This window comes from Phaenicophaeus curvirostris, chromosome 1 (genome assembly GCF_032191515.1).
Source record: "Phaenicophaeus curvirostris isolate KB17595 chromosome 1, BPBGC_Pcur_1.0, whole genome shotgun sequence".
Lineage (NCBI taxonomy): Eukaryota > Metazoa > Chordata > Aves > Cuculiformes > Cuculidae > Phaenicophaeus > Phaenicophaeus curvirostris.
The window spans coordinates 118,698,909-118,720,154 of NC_091392.1; the positions used below are offsets into that span (position 1 = coordinate 118,698,909).

At 41.0% G+C, this 21,246-nt stretch overlaps 1 protein-coding gene across 2 annotated transcripts in view; it reads left to right on the plus strand.

Annotated features, from left to right (window-relative positions):
- EFHC2 (EF-hand domain containing 2) overlaps positions 1-21,246 on the plus strand; it is a 68,335-nt gene that overhangs the window by 16,433 nt on the left and 30,656 nt on the right. For both annotated transcript variants that reach the window (XM_069849945.1, XM_069849946.1), the window contains exons 4-8: positions 5,215-5,438; positions 8,288-8,539; positions 10,139-10,249; positions 10,574-10,712; positions 20,321-20,486. In XM_069849945.1, coding sequence (XP_069706046.1) covers positions 5,215-5,438; positions 8,288-8,539; positions 10,139-10,249; positions 10,574-10,712; positions 20,321-20,486 — 892 coding nt within the window. The remainder of the gene's footprint in view (positions 1-5,214; positions 5,439-8,287; positions 8,540-10,138; positions 10,250-10,573; positions 10,713-20,320; positions 20,487-21,246) is intronic.

Consider the following 21,246-nt stretch of genomic DNA (forward strand, 5'->3'; position numbering starts at 1 on the left):
CTGGATCTAAAATTAACTGAATAGTGCTAGAGAGAAACAAGAATTGTCTTAGTCTTCCACACAAGGACATTTTCAAGGCCTCTGAGCTTTGCATGAGTACTTTATGTGGGATAAATGAGTTTATGCAACATATCAGACTTATGGGAAGCATGGGAACATCAGGAGCAGGATAGACTTAGTCTGTGTGGACAGTTGGGGTTGCAATATCAGGAAGCTGTGTAAAGGAGAAATAGCAAAAAAAAAACATGATGAAAAAAGTGGAATTGAACTGTTGAAGGCAGAAGGTGGTGGTGGCCTTAATTCGGATATTTACCCTGATGAAAACAATGTAAAATAGACAGCTCAAATGGTTGTTCTCAGTAGTCTTCTTGCGGAACAGATATAGCAGTGGTAGGGTAGATCAAAGGCGGGTGGTGGGATAGATCAAAGGCATGTGGTAGTGTAGATCAAAGGTAGATCTTAGTTTGGCTGGTTAATGGCTTGGGGCCATGAGATTACCAGTGCTTGTGCCATAGCTCACAAATGAGAGCTTGGTGGTCTAAATGGGTGTTCCTGGGCATGGTGGGATCAGAGATGTGGTAGTTTTCCACTCTGCTCTCCACTGTGGGTAGCATTTGTGACTGCAGAAAAAAAACCAAACCTCAGTGAGGCTTGTGGACTGCAGGAAGATTTAGTGAGAGAGTATCTGTCAAGTTAGAAGAATTTCTAACTTCAATTATGATTTTACAAAACTAAAATAAATTGGCTTCAGAAAAAAAGCTATAAAATGTGCTTTTATCATTGATTGAAATCTCAGAGTGACACAGTGAATGATCTCTGGGAAATGTACTTCAATGACTTTAAAAAAGTGCTTTATGGAATTGGCTGTTGTACTTGGACATGAATTTGGACAGATCAGGTTGCTACCAAATAACTGAAATTTAATTTCACTTAATTTTGGAAACTGCCTTCCTATATTTTGAACTTCGGGAAATATTAGAAGCATTAGAAGAAATTTATACAAACAGAGAAATTCAATGCAAACCACAAAGGAATGCAGAGGCCAGCCTGAACCCGAGAAGCCAGAATCAAAGCTAAAAATACCAGGACGATCGCAGTGCACAAAACCTAACTAAAGATAAGGGAGAACAGGGTGAAGAGAAGGACAGTAAACTAGGCTGCATAACAAACTCCACTGTGTTCTTCCAGAGCCAGAACACTAATTATTCTTCCCATATAAAAAGGAATTATCCTATAGAAAGTCAGGCTAGATATGGCAGTACAAATGTTTTGCAGATCTAATTCCCAGTTAACAGGACTGTGGCTGGCTGATACTGTCTTACCAAAAGGTCATTTATGTCCCATGGGGTTGACCGTAGCTTCCAGTGCAATCCAGGCCCTGCAAGCCAGGGCAGAGTGGAGCAACTGGCTGGTTTCCCCAAGGTCAGCCAGCTGAAAAAGAGAGTGGAGCTGCCTGCTGGCTGGGTTCCCAAGGCCGACTGGCCGAAGAGGAAAGCACAAGCGGGAAAGTGAAGTTGCAGTCAGCTCCTCCAATGTAACAGATTATCTAAGAGTTTAAGACTTTGCCTGAGGCCTTGAAATAATTATGATTTTGCCATACATAATAGTGGCCAAATCATGACCTTGCTATGTTCTGAGATAAATAAATAAGTGAATTTAAGAAGCCACCTTGTTTATTGGAGTGAACTCTTTGTGCTGCAGGAGCAATAGTGGTTGCTTCTCCTCTTTTCTGTGTGAGCAGTCAAAGAGTGTACAAACTCAAGGTATTATCCATTCCTTTCCTCTCTAATGCACTCTTGAGGTGTGCAGAGGGACTCAGAAAGCTGTGCTGAGGAAATTCTTGATACCACTTTATTTCTTCTGCAGAGCAGTAGCAGCAGAGAGCAAATCATTTGCTGCTCAGCTTCATGAGCTGCCCCATAGTAAAAAGGCCTTTGTTGTTATTATTAAGGTCTCCTTAAGCTGCTGCTGTAGTTGCCAAATAATCAGAAGCCCTGAAAGCTAAGAAGATATGCTACAAGTTATTGGGGGAACTCGATATTGCCACCACTGTCAGCAAAAAGCAGTGCCCCAGCTGCCTCTACAAGTGCACGGTAGAGGAGAGCTTTAGCCTGACCAGATGCATATTTGAAATAATGCTTGGTGGTGCAGTAGTACCAGCTGCTCAATAAACGGACAAAAGACTCAATAAACATCAAGAATAGCCATCCGTCTGAGTGATGCACTGTCCAGATCCTCCTTTAACAACTTGTAGCAAATTTCTAGAAGTACAAATGTAATTATTATTTTTCAGAATGAAGGAGAGTTTAAACCATGCTGAGACTTAACCTCAACTGATCAGGTTTTATTAAATTTCAAATTCAACAATATAAAATGTATCATCTACATGTGTAGATCAGGCACAGTGATACCTGATATAAGCAAAGGATTGCTACAGATGATATCTTTACAAGACAGTTTCCATTAGGAAAGAAATTCTTATCCCTCAAAACAAAATGAGCACATGTATTATACTTTGAAAAGTGTTACAGAAAACTAGCTCATGGCTTATTCACTAGTTCTGAGATTAATATACCCTCAGAAAACACCTTGTATTAGAAATTTTCAACTAAAATGATGATTCCACAGGATTTGCATTTATGTGGAGGGCTGTTCTGACTCAGCACGCTATCTGTTGGTTTTTGTAGGAATCACCACAGGATTAGCCAAAATCAGGTAATGCGTTTTGAAGTATGTGGTTTTCTTAATAGTAATGTGATGCAGTTTTGCATCATGTTAATATGTGCTAATTACCATGTTTTGTAACTGATGTTTCCCTGAGGATGCTTCTTAAATGCATATGTAATTACATTATAAGCAGATAGGTTCAAATTTATTTTAGTCAAAGGTCAGTAATGTAGGATTTGGTATGTGTGAAATACCAGGGTGCTGAACAGGTCTTAATTACTTTGTTGGGAATGTAAAGTAAATCTGCCCTTGTTTCTATATTCCTCTGAAAAAATCAAGAGTTTGTTGTCATTGTAGGAGATAGAATGTAACAAACAGCTCTGATAATGTAGGAGTGGAAGATATTCCATACAGATTAGTCCTTAGGGAAATAAAGTGAACAATAAAGAATTTCCATGTACTAACTCAGAAATAGGGCTGTTCGAACACCAAACAAAACCACACAGTTATATCTTTCTTCCTTTGCCTCTCTTCATCCCCTCTCTCTCCAGGCCCACCTACACCCTAGCCTACCCCCAAAACAAAGTAGCAGTTCTGGAATATCATCAAAAGGGACTCAAGGGGAAACACTACCAGATGCAGAGCTGAAGGGCACTGGAAAGAGATCCAGGTCTTTAGTGGAAGATAATGAGACAGACCTTTTAGATAATTGTATCTAGTAAACTACTGTTGTAGTAGTAGGTTAGTAATAGAGCTATTTTTAGTTTTGGAATTTTTGTGTGTTTACTGTAGTTGTCTTAAAGTTGCATCTTTTATAATTACAGTAATTTCAAAGTTATTAGGAACCTGTAGTGGCAAGGAGTTATTTTAATATTATGGATTGGTGGTTTCTGTCTTGTCTTAACCAGTAGGCACTCACATTCTAAAGCTGGTGTTGCAGAGGTGTCTGGGTTAGTCCCAGCTTTGCCAGTCTGCTGTTCTTTGTGAACTGTAACTTCACTCAGAATAAATCATAGCTTATTGTACATGCAGCTGTGTACCTTTCTTTAACGTATGTGTTATGGATTCTTTTAACCTACCAAGGCTGTAGTTTATAAGTTGTTTCTAAAATACTTTTAGTATCAGAGAATCGTATAAGGTTGGAAGGGATATCTTAAGATTGTCTAGTTCAAGTCACATGCTTAAAGCAGGATCAGCTACAGCCAGATGCTCAGGGCCACATCCAGTCTGGTTTTAGGTTTCTCTAAAGACAGAGACTCTACAACCATTTTGGACAGCCTGTTCCAGTGTTTCATCACTCTCACTGTAAAAAAAGTGTTTCTTGTGTTCAGATGGAATTTTGTATCTTTTAGTTTGTGCTGATTGTCTCTTATTCTGTTAGTGAACACCATTAAGGAGAGCCTGGCTTAGTCTTCTTCATCCCCCCCCCCCTCAAGTATTTATAAACATTGATAAGATCCCCATCCAAGCCATCTGTGCCCCTGGCTGAACAGACTCAGCTCTCTCAATGTTTCCATATAAGAGATGGTCTCTTAATCATCATCAGCGACTACTTCTGAAGCATTACCCAGTTCATCAATGTATTTGTGAGTTTTCAGCTAAAAGACTAACAGCAGGTTCCTTCTCTTTTAATGTGGCAAATGTAAACAAATAGAATGCTCCCAGAATAACATTTCTGTCATGTAAAGACTATCAAGAAGAAAACTTTATGTGTACTTACTTTAACAAAGTTAAAATCTCTCTCTTTTTAGTTTGTTCTTTTTATTTTTACTTTCTTTACCTTCTGAGTAGTATTCATGTTAGACTATGAGTTATGAATTCTTAGCCCTGTACTTCTGAGATGATAGATCAATGTTTAAATTTCTCTACTGCAGCCCAGCAATCAGCCCAACCCACCTCAGTTGTCTCCACTTTCAGTTTGCTCCTTTGGAAAGCTGAATGGAATGCACCTGCTTCTATGCTTGATAGATCACACTTTTTTCTTTGGTAGAGCATCTTTTTTTCACTAACCTTAGCTATATATTGCTCTTCTCACCCTGTAGAATGTAGACCCTCCCATACACCCCATCCACATGGTGGATTTTTTTGCACAACTCGTTTTATGGGCTTTTAGTTTAAGAAAAAGTGATGATACTAATGAGTACTGGAGAGTACTTTGCTTAAAAGAAGAAGTGAAAAAAAAGTCTTTTCTCCTAATGTGAAAGCAGTGCCTTTGCTATTTTTGTTGGAAAAATACTAAGCTGTTACATTTGCCGCAATACACGGGGATTTATTCTAGTGGTTTCCTGTTGGTGGTAATTTGCTGTATTAAGTCAAATATGAGAGACTGACATTCTAGAAGATGACCAATGTAAAGTATTGTTAATAAAAAGGATATTCTTACCTAGTAGTTTTTTGCTGAATGACAATGATAACGAAAATAATTTTGTTTGTACCATATGTCTTCATCTGTTTTGGTCACATCGGCACAGAAAATTAGCAAGTCTGTGAAGTGATTGTTAGAGCAAAGGTTGTTCACTCTATGAATTTGTTCTAATTCTTTTACAGGAACTATTATTCGACGGTGTCGGATTCCACTTCCACCTCCTCATGAAGATCAATTCTATACTATAGATCATTTCAATATCAACATAGAAGTAATCTTTTATGCCCGAAGATATATGATTATAGATTGTGACCAGTTTACAAAAAATTTCCTGCTGAAGATGGGAGTTAGAGTAAATCCTCCTGCAGCTTGTCCAGATGATCCGTATACTGCAGAGCGGAAAAAGGTCAGGTGAGACAGTGATAGTAAAAACTTGATTTTATCAAGAGTGCATGGTATAAAATATTTCTCTAATAACAAATAGAAACTATGTAGATGCAACTATTTCAACTTAATGAATTGCAAGAGAAAACTTGCTTTGAAAAAATTATTATATGGCTCATTGTACCAACATTGTAAAGTCCCAGATATAACCAGTTTTCTCCTTATGTGTTCACAGACCTTTTGAAACTGAACAAAAGAATTGGTAAAAATGAAATAATCCTTTCTGTGTTAAACTGAAAAGAACAAAATTGATCTATGTTCTGCTTATGATTTTGCTTGAGCTAATTTGATGATAATAAACACTTCAAAAGTGTTTAAAGGAAGATCTAATTGGAGTTGTGCTTCAAGCACATCCATGGCTTCCTGCAGACTCACTTACTTGGTCTCTTCATATTGTTGTCTTTCATCTCTACCTTATGTGTTATTAATGGTTCTTTGTATATATAAAGCAAATTCTTCTGCCGTGCTGAACCCAGCACTCTGCAGTTTTAAGACTTGTAAGGTGTTATTTTAATGCAATTCCCTCTTTTCTGAGTGCATGGGAGCACAAGCATCTCCTCCAAAAATCTCACACGCAGCACCTAGATGCTATGTGGACTCCTGTTTGCAGGATGTGGAGTCTTTTTTCTGGAAATAATAGTGGGAGTGATGTCTTTTGTAGAGAAAAATGACGGTTTCTTTCTCTTCTGTTTTTCTTGATTAATAAAAGTGCAGATGGCACTGTATTTTTTTTTCTTGCCCTGACTCTGTTAGGACTATTGGCCCACAATATGCAGCCTGTTGTGGTAGATCCAGCCTAATGCTCTGAAAGCAACAAATGGTACACGTCTGTTGCTTTCGACTTAATCCTCCTATAGAAAAAACTGCTGAAGCTCTCAGCAGAAAAAATGAGAGGTCATGATGACTGAGATGTATAGGACAATATGCATGTCTTTGAGGCGCACTCAGGCCAACATGCAGGTTTCACTTCATTCATACTTTCAGGCTTTTTGCAATCCCCCAGTGAAAAGCAGTATTTGCAATATGTCTCCTGGTTCTGTGTAGTGGTGATTCAGGCTGGCTGTGGGTTGCTTTTCCCTTACTCAGGTCTCGTAGGGAACATGATGTGTGTTAAGATCTGCTGAGTTGTCTTGATATTGGCAGAGTGGCAACATTACATATGGTACTGCATAACCTGCTTAGATTTTTTTTTTTTTTAAAAAACAATAAGCAAAACATTCAAGTATTGTGAATATGTGTTCCTAAAGAGAATGGAGAGGGGGGAAAAAGAGTTTTGAGAAAGATGAGCATCAGAAGACCAAAACATACTGAAATCTGTGTTTTAATGTTCTCGGTTGTTAAGAAATTACAGAAAAGTTATCTAGCAAATTCTGACTGCTTTATGCTCTAACTTTTCTGTGACTGTGGAAGGAAATTTTATTTATTTATTAAGGGTGGGTTGCCTTGGACTGCTTTGAGCAAAATTAAATTGGTTTTACACCAGAATCCTAATAGTGCAGTTGGCCAGAAAATAAAGGTAGGAAGGAATACAATGAGATCGGAAATGAAACCAATGAAAACCAGTGTGGCAAGACCATTAGATTCACATTTCTGTATTGTTGGAGATGATATCCTGTGGATGGTAATGCTGTCTGGCTCTGTGTCCATATTTGATTGCTTATTGCATCTTCAAGGGTCAGGAAGGAGGGAAGATAATACTGGGATGGTAAATACCGTGCATATGGGCATGATGATGCCTGAAATTGAAACTCTGTTGCAGATTAGCAAAGACATTGGCAGGAAAAACAAGGTTCTGCACTCCTTACTTTAAATTTTGATGCTCTGAAGGAATGGGCCTTCCCCTCTCAGATTTTTAAGGCCAGAAGATGTATCAGTGGATAAATAGAAATTTAGAGAATGATATAAACTGCTCATAATTAATGGTTCCTTTTGTTCTGACAACTCAGCTTACATTCTCTCATTCATGTTTGTCGTCTTTCTCTTTTGGAAGCAACCCTGTAAAATTTCATAGTTGAAGACTGTCTTGCCCCTTTAAAAAGCTTCAGATGTGGTAGATTTTGACTTGGGAGCAACATCCTCTTCAGGTTGCCATTCATATGTGTCACAGTAACTGACAGTATGTAAATGAAATCCTCAGATTGGATCATCATCCTGGGGTCTGATTTAATGCAGTGCTACTGGTTCTGCAGCAACCACGACTGTAGACAGCATCATGTCATTCATCCCATCAGCTGGACTGTATCTGTAGTTGGAAATTTGCTATTCCTTCTCAGACCTATGGGTCTATATTGAAAGAAGAACATACAAACCCAGTACCTGCCATCTGTATTACATGAATCAAAATTTAATTAACTATTTTTTAAAGCTAAAAAAAAGAAAACACCAAAGGGAAAAGGAAGAATTAATTCTTTATACCACATCATCTATAAAAATAATTTTCAAGGAAGTAAATCGGGAAGGGTGATGCTATTTGGAGATGTAGTCATCTGATTACCAAGGGCAATTTGTGAAAATGCATGCTGTACTATAAATAATTTAACAATTCTCTGATCTGAAGGGCCTTATTACAAGAAAAACAAGGATCAAAACCAATCCAAAATTGTTTTCATATTTTTTCTGAGGGCATAGCAACCCTGTAAATAGCTCTTTGGTAATGACATGAGAAGTGTTTCATGTATTATAGTTGTGTGCTGTTATGTGGAAATCCTAAAAGCATGTTCTAAGATTAGATGGTACCCTGAAGTTTGGTATCCTGTTCTTAAGAGCAAATGATCAAAAAGGTATTTCTCTAAACTTCTCCTTTATCTGCAGAATCTGGATAGCATGAAGCCATTGCGCCCTTATGAGCGCATTGACACTTTGAAACAATTTCTGGAGTATGATGGACAAGTTTTACGTTTTTTCTGTGTGTGGGATGACCCAGAATCCAAGTTTCATGACCCACGGAAACTTGTTCTGCGCTATTATTTGGCTGATGATACTATTGATATTAAAGAAATTATACCAGTAAACTCAGGCCGGGATGCAGTTCCACTTTTCCTCAGAAGAGATAAGCTTCCAAAGGTGAGGACTGAAAATTTCAGCTTATTTCAAATTCTTACACTAATTAAGAAATATTAAATGACTTCTTTTGAAAACCCTGTATTAGGATTGTAACGATATTTAGAAAGTGTTACGAAAGCATCGATTGTAATCACATTATTTAGGTTTTGCATGCATGTTCATATGACTTAATAAGTTAGAAGATGGGGGGAAAAAAAGTTTAGATTTGTTATTCTTAAATTAAAAGTAGAGAGAATTTATGCTGAAAGATATCCTTTCTCCCATATTAGTATATTGAGGTAAATGTGTTAATAAATCTGTGCAGTAATGGAAGTCTAGAAAATTAATTAATATTGATAGCCAAACCAGTGTAAGAATGATGTGAATTCAGGTTTGGTCCATATGACTTACATTTGGAACCTTTAGAAAAGTTCAGTTTTTGTATTCCATAGCAATACTTCTTTGTAGCGAATCTAGAGTGATTTTATAAAATTTAGTTCCTAGATTTGGGACCTTATTCAAAGTTAAAGTCAATAGGACTTGGTGAATAAGATTTGTGTGGTATTAATCAGGTGCTTATTTGAGAAGGCTCCTCTCAGAGAAATCTTCAAGGGGTTTGAGTCCTCTGTAAGCTATAATGATTATAAAATTAATGAGCTGGATGTACTTCTGTATCACTCCAGACAGACCCTGGTGACAGAATAACCGTCAACTCTCAGATGGAGTACAACACCGGAGAATCTTTTCCCTCCCTTTCTTCTAATATTGCTGATCTGTTTGTGATGCTATAGATGTACGTGAGACTTTATAGCAAAAACTGAACAGCAAAATATTGCACTTCTCTCACCTTGTGTATCCTGTGTTCTGAGATGCTGAATTAGCGGTGTGTCTATGTTGACTGACCCCTTATGCATGCACTGAAGTGCATGTTGCAGCTCTAAGGGCTGGCTTCTTCCTCTGAATTCAGTGGAAATTTTCAGGTCAGCAGAAGAGGTCAGTGAAAAGTCGGGGTGTCATAGTAGGTGGTATGAGAAAATAACCCGCTTTGGTTACACTGCATCAACAGTTTGTTCATAATTAAAAAAAATGTAAAGTGTTTGCATATTAAGTTTGATGTTAGTGGGATAAATTACTACTGTAATTTTAAAACTTAAAATAGAAACAAAAATACCAACAATTTTGCCAACAGAATCATGCTGACTTGAATCCCCTGTATTTGCGCAGTGGTTAGCACAGTAGGACCAATTCTGAGATTTTCTTTTGTGTGTTTTTATAATTATTACCAATTAAAAGAGTAGCCTTTAGAGCAGATATTGACAAGGATGTGCTGCTATGGATGTGCTACTTTAGATGTGCTAACCTTTGCTTTCTGTTTGCTTCCAATAAAAGGAGACTTTACTCTTGGTTACATGGTAAGATTCTAGATGATTCTCCTGGCATTCCTACTAGCTTTTAACATATGTTCATAAGTGTAATCTTACCTTAGAATTTACTGAAAATTCTCCCAAGAAAATAGTACAATACCAGTCAGTCTGTAAAAAAACTGTTAGTTTTAAGAGAACAGAATATTCTTTCTTCACCATTAACTGCATTTATTAAGAGTTTGTCTCTTTTTTGCAGTGTGCTCCCACTGGACTGTATCAGCCGGGCACAATCACCAGTCGCACTGTTCTCAATGTATTTGGAAAGTTAGTAGGAAACAAGGGGCGTTACATTCTGGACAATCGTAAGGTCAGATATTATTGAATGCCTCCAGCTGTTGAATATCTTTATTGTAGATCTTGTAATTTCTGTGGCTGTTATCCTCTACAACAGAGTATTTTTAAAATTGTGACGCCACTGGAGAATACCTCAAATGGAAACTACCGAGGTTTACTGTATGTAAATTCCATATTTGGGAAAGTGAGGTGGTTTAGCATGGGGTGAAAACTACTTGCAAATGGAATATGAAAGTTATATTTTAAATCACATGCACTAGATGACCTAGATTTTAAGAAAGGTTGTGGGATTCTGAGATTAATAGAGCTGCTATATCAATGTTCCCTCTTTTATCAGACAGGAGCAGTGCATCAGGAATTTTACAGAGACAGTGACCTGAAAATAGGGGCAGTAATTAATGTTTGGGGAAGGAAGGTAATACTCTGTGACTGTGATGAATTCACTAAACAATATTACAGGAGAAAGTACAACATCAGTAAGTAGTGATAATTTTCCTTTCCTAATGAGCTTTTTTATAAATCTGAGTTTGGCAGAGCTGTCTTCGAATTTTATTACTGACAGAATGTGTTCATCAAAAGCTTTAGCAATAACAATCTGTTGTAGGCTGTTAACAACAAAGCAGTAATTTTGCAGGTGATCCAGAAGAGCTTTCTTATATGTTACTCCATTGAAAACTAACACATAATGTTCATGTTCTGTTCCCAACTGCCTCTATTTTAAAATTAGAATGACAAAATAGTCACATGGATAGACTGCCAAATCTCCTTCTCTCCTTCCACTTCCTATTCCAATAGCTGTGTTTGCAGTCAGAAAAGAATAAAGAGCATGTAGTGACTGGGTAAGTAGAATGAGCTCAATTATTCCCCATTGCTGTTTCATTTCATATGGATGTCAGAATCCTTGCATAATGATCTTAAACGTCCTTTCCAACCTAAATGATTCTATAATAAGATTTTCTGACACCACAGTAGTAGTCTATCACATTATTGGTTTTACAACACAATTTCGTGTCTTCTGGACCATAAGAGCATGGTATCTCTTGAAGTTTCAGCTCTGAATTCTGGAAACATTTAGCAGCTATGTCCATAATAGAAAATAATTTTGGTAATACATAGCAACAGGAGCTTTTGTTTGTCTGTTTCTGTGTTCTTACAGTCAGATTTGCTAATGGTTCTATTATCAACATCTTCCTGCAAAAACAACTTTGTTAATTTATGGCAGTTTATTCATTCAATAAAAATAGCTAAATGTCTTGCTGTTCACAGATGGTTGGAAGAAACCTACTATGGCCTTTCCCTGACACTGTGAAACAAAATACCTGGGCAGACTATTTTTTCAGCTTGGTTTATGATCAGATAGTGTATAATGCTTGGATCAAAGCTTGTTTGCTGCATTGGGGGAATTAAATGATGTAGTGCTGCCATTACAATAGTGAATTTTTTAATTGGCAAAACATGTCTCATTATGACTTTTAAATTATAGCTTGACATGTCTGTACCAAAATAAATCTCTTTTACTAGCCAGTGTGTAAGGAAGCCATATTCAATAACTGTAGTTTTATTATAATAATAGTAAGTCCAGCTGCAGGGATGCAAACTAGGGGGTTCTTCCTTGATAATTTTTTCAGCCAAGACTGCTGCTGCTGTTTGGCAGCAATATCCTCTGAGCAAAAAATCCTGGAACAGTGAATGGGAATGTCTTACTCACGGCAGGCAGTAAATGAAATGCAGCTGACTATTGTGTATTGACCAAGCAAAGCAACGAAATGTTACACAAATACTCTTCCCCTCCTATAATGCTGGTTCAGTAATTACTGGTTATGTCTCTGGATGTTCAGGTTAGGTGGTTTGCATGTTAGGAGAAGTCAGAAGTTGCTGATGTGCAAAATTCTAGAAAACTGGGAACATAGGTCATCTAGTCCACTCCCATTGTTCTGAGTCAGGACAGTTTATATACATAGATTGTCATTGACTGGTGTTTGTAAACCCTTTTATCAGCATCCTCCACGAGAGATTTCTTTGCCTCCTGAGGAAATTTGTCCTAACCTCATGGTTAAAAATGCTGCTTAATAGCTACTCTGAGGCTGCATTGTGTAAACTGAGAAAGTAACTTTTTAATCTTACCTTCGTTGGACATGGAGAGCAACTGCTCAGCATCCTCTTACTGTAACATCCTTGTATATATTTGAAAATAATTCCAATACACCATCTTATCTCCCTCCCTACCTCCCTCTTTCTCTCCCACCCTCCAAGGCTATTTGCTGCTAGGGTAAACCTTTCAGTCTTTCTCCATAGTCCATTCTTTTATATTGGTGGTATTTTTTCTGGTTTTCTCACTGCTCTCCCCAGTTTCAATGCCTCCTTAACATGACACACATAAAGATGTGCTCTAGCTAAGACCTTCAGGAAGCTGGGAAGTGTTTTGCGCACACTTTTAAGGATACATGATGACAGAGACTCTGGCTAACACCAAAAAAACCCCATCCATCTTGAATTTGCTTTGAAATTCTTTCTTGTTTTCCCCATCAGGATTGAAAAAATGTAGGTATGACTTCTAACCTAAAAGGGACTAGGAATAGAATCTGGATAGGTTTTGGCTTAGAAGGAGGTTTTGAGAGAGAAAGGGTGAGGGTTCACCTTTTATTCCTAGCGAGTTACAAATTTGGTTTGTGTCTGGTGGATGCACAAAGTACTCTCAGTGGGCTTAGTCCCACAAAGTGCACGGCATTTTGCTCCCATCCAATTAAACACTGATATGTGCTTAATTGCAGTTTGCATCCAGGGAGGCCATTTACTTGAGTAAGAGTAAGCAAGTAGATAAATTAGTTCTTACATCAAGGCACAGTGCTCAGCACCTCATGGCAAAAATCCAGCTATTTGTTATTGTGTTTTCACATTACTCCCCTTCAATTTGTTCTCTTCTGCCAAAGCCATTAAAAAGGCCGACATTTATTTTTGACTCTGCAGTTTCAACATAAGTTGCTGGCCGATGGAATTTGCCCTTTAGGAGAATTAAGGGCAGTTTGGATTTCCCTTGAAGTGCATGATTATGATATCTGATATATTTCCAGTGTTGGTTTTGCCTATTTTACTCTTTATACTGTTAGTGAAAAGCAAAGGAAGGCTTTTATGTGGGTAAACAATAGCTAATGCCCTTCAGTAGGAAGCTAATGACATTACTATCATATAGCAATGGTATGAATACAAGAGAAAATGCCTTAATGTGTGATATTATCTGCCCAGATTTGCTATAGCAGCGTCAGAGAAGAAGAATATTCTGTATCCATGTAGGTGTTGTGGTCACCCAGTTGAACCTTGAAATATACTGAAGTGCAGCAGGGGGAAGCTGATACTTATTCTTTCACTAAATGCAGTATCTTAGCACAGAGTTGAATATAAAGTGTAGAATTGAATATGAAGTGTTCTTCCTTGAATAACAGATTGTTCCTGAAGGAACAAAACCAGTAAAATCTGGTTTCCTACTGATTTTTATTCAATGTCCCGGCACCTCCCAAGCCTGTCTGTTAGGCTTTTTTTGCAGCACCCTGCAATCCTTCTGCTGTCCCAGTTCTCCTCGCCCTCCCACCCCCTCATTTCTCAGGCTCCCTCTCTGACCTGCTGCCTGGGCAGAGCAGCGTGCGGGGTGATCGGCTGGCCAGTACATGTGTGCTTTTGGCCAGGCAGCTGCTGCTGGATAACAGCTGACATCTTGCTTTCCCCTCAGTGGGAGCATTAAAGCCTGCTGCCAATTTTCACTGGACTTGTCAGAGATCAGAGTCTCTCTGGCATCTAACCTCTCTGCTACAGGGGCTGGAGACTGAGCAGCAGCTTCTAAATATACTTGTGCATTTACAGTTTCCTCAGGTAACTGGAATAATCATAAAGTAAGACTCTGTAAAAGGAGCTTTTCTTTGATTCAGAATAAACACTGTAATGTTTTAGCTGCATGGGCGGTTCTGTGAGCACTAGGTTGTCTTTAACCCTGCATGTAAAAGTTGTGAAGACGGTGGCATTACCATCTTATTTTACTTCTTATCTGAATTGTGAAACAGAGTCTTACAAAAACCAGGTCTCAGCTGTTGTTACTCATCTCCTCTTGACTATAGAGAGCATCACGTTAAAAATTTCATCCCTCTGGGTTATCGCCATGTCTTATATTGCCCAAGGCTAGATGGATTTCTCTCTCCTGTTCTTGGCTGTAATGCTCAGAGGTGTCTGTCCTCTCACTCTGAAGGCAGAAGTTTTTACCTGCCTAGTATATACTGATATATATATGTTATGTTTGTACAGTTATCACTCTAATCCAAAATATGTAGCACTTGACTCTCCCTTGAAATACAGTTTTATCTAACACATGAGGGTTTTCCTATAGTTCTTCATCTGAGGGTAGAAGGTAAACTTACGATGTATACCAAAATCTTAGTGTATACTGAAACTTAAAGCAGACAAGCTTGCTCAAGGTGGTTTAATGCTTCCTCTATGGCAACAAATTCTTCTTAAGGAATTTAGTTTTCCTTACTAGGAAGGCTATGCTATCTCCAAATTGTTTATGTGCTGAAGATGTGGTTGGAACTGTTTTGTTTCTTGCTGTTCCCAGTGCTTGTTCAAATCTCACTCAGGTTTTGACGTCATGAGAAAGTTACTAGTTTGTGATATGTCTTTGATATACCAGGTGAAATAAACCCCCTAGTGCCATCCTGTCTCCTGCTGGGCGTCAACTGATGCAGTAACAAGGGCTGAAACTGTCCATGGGGCAAATATCTGTGCCATTCTCTCCAGAACTAGAAACTTGTAATACGTTCAATTTACTCTCTATCCACTGTAAATTCACACTGAAAATGTGTGTGTCAGGAAGAAGAGAGAACTGATTCCTTTTCCAGACTAAACAGGGGTAATTTTCTTAGGATACAGTGATAATCTGGGGAGGAGTGCATTTTATGTGCAAGTGCAAGTTATCTGTCTGGTTCTGCCATGATGGTATGTGGCAGAGCAAAGATGAAACAAGTTTTGAGCTCAGGTATATCTATTAGTCTACAGCACCTGGCTGGCTGTTCAAAAGTTGCAGAATTGACATTTTAAGTAGTTTTGTGAAGTTTGTTTCTCCATGGCAATTTCTTTCTGAATTTCCGCGTTCACAGGAGAGAATCGGAAAATGTAATCCTTTAAAGTCCTGGAAACTCTAGATGGCACAAGGTGGGGTGTTTGCCTTGCTGTCTTTCGTGAATCTGAATGAAGCAAGGTCATTGAGGAAAGGATAGGAATGAAAGCACTCAACTTGTGTTTAGACTTTGTTTACTCCAAGCTTGGATTGTGAGGGATTTAATATACTCTCTGAGGCTAACAGAATATTCCACTTAATTTGTAGTTTCCTTCTAGTTTATAAAGCTAATTTTCATCCATATGTGCTGAAGTATTACACATACAAAGGGAAGTGCTTCAGCAGTACATAGAGGGGGCCTGCAGGAAAGTTGTGGAGTGGCGTTTTGTGGTGGAGTGTGGGGATAGGATGAAGGGTAGCAGTTTTAAGCTGAAAGAGGGGAAATTTAGATTAGATATTATGAAGAAAATTTTACTATGAGGGTGGTGAGGCACTGGCACAGCCTGCCCAGAGAAGTCAAGGAAGCCCCATCCCTGGAGGTGTTCATGGCCATGTTGGAGGAGGCTTTGAGCAACCTGATCCAGTGGGAGGTGTCCCTGCCCATGGCAGAGGGGTTGGAACCAGATGATTTTAAGGTCGCTTCCAGCCCAAGCCATTCTATGATTTCTTAATCAATGCTTTCTTTGTGAGGGTCAATGCGTGTGCACTGTGACCCTCACCTAGCCACAGTGGCTTGTCTCTTGATTTTATTGGTTCCACTGAGCATCCTGGCTTCCCAGACTGTTGGCAGGAAGCGTCTTATTGACAACGATGCGAAGAGAAGGGGCTTGTTTCTGTCAAAATACATTGTCACAAGCCTCTGGGTCTGTGAGGGAGAAATTACCAGTGCAGATTAACACCGTGCACAATCAAGGTTTACAAACAGGATTGAGACTGCTGTCAGAAGGCCTTGAGTTAGGAGAGGAGAGTGGGATGAAAGAGGAGAGTGGGATGAAAGAGGAGAGTGGGATGAAAGAGGGGAGTGGGATGGGGATGAAGAGGGGAGTGGGATGGGGAGGAGAGAGGGAAGAGGGGTGGGAGAGAGAGGGAAGAGGGGGAGAAGGGTGGGAGAGGGAGGGGAGCATGATGGAGAGGGAAGGGAGAGGGGAAGGGAGAGGGGAGCGGGGTGGGAGAGGGGAGAGGGATGGCAGAAGGGAGAAGGGTGGGGAGGGGAGCAGGATGGGAGTGGGGAGTGGGATGGGAGAGAGGAGAGATGGGGAGGAGAGTGGGATGGGAGAGGGAAGATGGGGAGGGGAGCGAGATGGGAGAGGGGAGAGGGAAGTGGGATGGGAGAAGGAAGCAGGATGGGAGAAGGGGAGAGGGATGGCAGAAGGGAGAAGGGTGGGAGAGGGGAGAAGGATGGGAGAGGGGAGAAAGGTGGGGAGGGGAGCGGAATGGGAGAGGGGAGCGAAATGGGAGAAAGGAGAGGGGAACAGGAGGGGAGAGGGGACCGGGGAGCGGTATGGGAGAGGGGAGAGGGGAGAGAGGAGAGGGATAGGAGAAGGGAGAGGGTATCGGGGGCGGGGAGCGCGGTGCCTGCCGTCCCCGCGTCGGGCAGCAGGGGGCGCTGCGGGAGCGCGGCGGCCGCCGGCCGTGCCCTGCCCTGCGCTCCCCGTGGCGGCTCCGTGATGGCGGGGGGGGCGCTGCCTGCCCGCCTCCAGCCGGGGCGGGTGGCGCAGGCGGGTGCGACTGGAGCGCTGAAACTGTCTCGAGCGGCAATTTGGTCACAAGCAGTATCTAGAAAATCATATTTTGGTGCATTTTTACATATACTCTTGCTCTATCACCGTAAAGATTGCTTTCAGAATGCTCGGTGGCCGATGAGAAGCTCGGTATGAGCCGGCAATGTGTGCCCACGGCCCAGAATCATAGAATGGTTTGGGTTGGAAGGGACCTTAAAGATCATCTAGTTCCACCCCCCTGCCATGGGCAGGGACACCTCCCACCAGCCCAGGCTGCCCAAGGCCCCATCCAACCTGGCCTTGAACACCTCCAGGGATGGGGCAGCCACAGCTTCCCTGGGCAACCTGTGCAAGGGTCTCACCACCCATGGTGAAGAAATTCTTCCTTATGTTTAGTCTAAATCTGCCCCTCTCCAGTTTATACCCATTGCCCCTAGTCCTATCACTACAAGCCTTCGTGAACAGTCCCTCCCCAGCTTTCCTGTAGCCCCTTCAGGTACTGGAAGGTCAACCCTAACCTGGGCTGCATCAAGAGAAGCGTGGCCAGCAGGTCGAGGGAGCCCCTCTACTCTGCTGTCATTGAGACCCCGCTTGGAGTCCTGTGTCTGGTTCTGGTATCCCCAACGTAAGAAGGATGTGGCACTGTTGGAATGGGTCCAGAGGAGGGCTATGAAGATGATCAGAGGGCTAGAGCACCTCTGCTGTGAGGACAGGCTGAGAGAGCTGGGGTTGTTCAGCCTGGAGAAGAGAAGGCTACAATGAGACCTGGTAGTGACCTTCCAGTACCTGAAAGGGGCTACAAGAAAGCTCGGGAGGGACTTTTTAAAAAGGCCTGTAGTGATAGGACCAGGGGGAATGGCTTTATATTGGAAAGGGTAGGTTAAACATTAGGAGGAAATTCTTCATGATGAGGGTGGTGAGACACTGGCACAGGGTGCCCAGAGAAGTCAAGGAAGCCCCATCCCTGGCGGTGTTCAAGGCCAGGTGAGCAGCCTGGTCCTGTGGGAGATGTCCCTGCCCCATGGCAGTGGGGTTGGAACTAGATGATCTTTGAGGTCCCTTCCAACCCAAACTATTCTAGGATTTTATGAACATGTCAGAATGGACTTTATTCTGCACAAGGGCTTGGCCTGTTCTGAATCACATAAAGGGCACATGTAGTTTTCATGGGGGAGAAGACTGACATGGTTTTGCAAAAGCCCCTCTTGACTGATTCAGGTGAAGGTATTAGCTTTTCAAGTCAGAACATATTCTTCTAAGAAGTAAAGGCCAAGGGAGGCCTCTTTGTGTTTTCAGGTTAAAGAAAAACTCTTACATCTGAATTCTTTTTGTGTTTTTCAACTTCATGCTGCTGTTAGGCAAGTCAGATTTTGAAAGTGTGTTGCTTTGATCTTTGGATATAGCCATGTTTAAAACATTTTAATCACAAACCAATTCAGAAAATGTTCCAAGTGACAGCAGTTTTGTCATTCTACTAATTTGCACCAAACTCCATGCTGCTAATGTAGGTTATTCATGTCTCTTCAGTTCTGGGCAGAAAAGTTAGGTTTTAAAGAAAAAATAACTATTTAATGGGGTACACTTTTAGACACTGATCACTGATATCAGTCTTTGCCCCCTGGGCTGTGGTTTGTGATCCAGCTTCTTTCAGATAGCCTGATTTGTTTGTCTTTTGATTACTAGCCCAGCCTGTTCTCTGCTCTTCAGGGCACCATCTCCAGCCTATCCAGGTGTGGAGGTGTGATGTGGCTTTGCATGGGCAGTGCTGCGCTAGTCAGACCGCGGTTACTTCTGACCTTGTGGCACCTGTGTTGGTGCAGGAAGAGCCCAGTGGGTTGTGGAGGGCAGCAAGCTGGGCTTGGGGCCACAGCAAAGAGGACCAACCATGGCTTGGTCTGCCCTGAAACTGAGGAAAGTGACAATCTCCCTCTGTTCAGTGCTCCTTAGACCTCAAGGGACTGTGCCCCCTTTTTAGTCTGCAAGGACAAGAAAGACATGGAGCAGCTAGGGTAAGCTCAGGACAGTCAGGGCTGAGGAGCACCCCTGGGAGCAGGACTTGCTCCACTGAGTCGCTGCCTGCACCCACATGCAGAGAGGTTGCTGAGACCAGGTAGCTTGGCTCTTCACAGGGGTACACAGCAGGGGGGCATGAGACAACGTAAATAAATGTAAGCAGGAGGCTCTGAGTCGGATATCAGGAAAAGCCTTTCTCCCTAGGGCAGGCTGCTAGGGCAGCCTGAGATGGGCTGAGGGTGACCGTGTCCTGAGCAGGAGACCGCACTAAAGATCTCCCCAAGGTCCAGTCCAACCTGAATTATCCTATGTTCCTATGATTTATGTCTTCATTTGCCTCAGGTCTGCCCATCTATTTTCTCCTGTATACAAATTACCTTTTTCCTCTCACCTCTTCCAGTTTCCATTAACCTTATTTAACCATTGGACTGTATTGCTATGTTGCAAAGTTTTATGTGAACCCCACTGGCAGCTGGAAGCTGTGTTGCAGTAGAAGAGCCACACAGGGAAGCAACAAGTGGCCAAATGATATAGCAAAATTTTCACCAAGAAAGGAATAAGGAGGGGAACCATAGGGTAGCAGGGCTTTCAGGAGCAAGCCCTTTGGGAACTAGCTGGGCATACCTCTGCTGAGTCAGGAAAGCTCCTGCTGTGTATCTGGGATAGTGAGGACCATTGGTCACTTCCAGGAAAGACTTGAAACTAGGGAAAATTAATAAAACAAAGCTTCCAAAATTCTGGACTAAGTGAGGTGTGGCCTAAAGCTATTGGCTTCAATGTGCTAAATTCTTCTTGCATGTGTGTGACTTAAATAATGAATAAAATTTTATTTATTTATGTATTTATTTTCTTCTGGCAAAAAGCAGAGAGCAAGAAACTTGTAAGCCAAGTATTTACTTAATCATGTTGTCCGAAAGGATAAAACTGAAAAATTCATTTAGAATTGTTAATTTATTATTTTATCATTTTATCCCATTTTGAAACTGTATCTGTCTTGTCTTCTGCGTGTATATCTTCATGGTATTTGTCAAACATTTTAAGATTATAGATGAAATCTGGAAACCCATGAAGAAAGAGTAATTTCACTATTGGCTTCTGTGAAGTCTTCTGCCCGGTAACAGCAGGAGGGATCCTGGTTTCACTTTGACTAAGTGCTCTGCTAGAGAAATAGGCTAATAAGCCTTCATGTTGGAAGTTTAAATTCTTGTTTAATCAGAACAGTAATAAATATGTCTTTCTATCTTTGTTGTAGCGGATTTCACTCCAGTTTCACATAAGGCTCCACCACCTCCCATATTGGAAAAAAAGTTTCCTCCTTATAATGGATTTGGTTCTGAAGAGGATTCTCTGTGCTCCTGTATGGGTCTGCTTCTCAAACCTCCTAGAAAAGATTTCAAAAAATTCCTGGAGAAAGACAGGTATTTCAGTGAAAAAGAATTCAAACTTTTTCAACGATGCCTTTTTTTTTTGTGAAGGAGATCAGCATTAAAGAGGCTGAGGGGAGATGTCATTGCTCTCTACAATTACCTGAAAGGAGGTGGTAGTGAGGTGGGTATTGGTCTCTTCTCCCAAGTGGCAGGGGACAGGACAAGAGGGAATGGCCTCAAGCTCCGCCAGGGGAGATTTAGGCTGGACATTAGGAAAAAATTCTTCACAGAAAGGGTCATTGGGCACTGGAACAGGCTGGCCAGGGAGGTGGTTGAGTCACCTTCCCTGGAGGTGTTTAAGGCACGGGTGGACGAGGTGCTGAGGGGCATGGTTTAGTGTTTGATAGGAATGGTTGGACTCGATGATCCGGTGGGTCTCTTCCAACCTGGTTATTCTATGATACTATGATTCTATGATTCTATGTAGAGGTATCATTTTTTTCAGCATAATATGCAGCTCATCAGACATTTAAGGGACAGGTGGATGAGAACTGGTTTAGTGACATGGTATGCCAATTTTCTCTGAACTCAGGAAAATTTCTCTTTTGAGAAGGCAAATATTCTGATCCTCCCATCTCCCACCTCTTTCTCTTCTGCTGTCTTTAGTGGGAGTTTGATGGAAGACTTAGTCCAGGAATTAGTCAGGAATTTTGAAGTTTCAGCAGTCCAACAGCGATTTATTTTTCTGTTTGATTTTCTAGTGTTTACTTTTTTTTGTCTGCTGAATTTCATGCAGCTTACTGAAGTATAT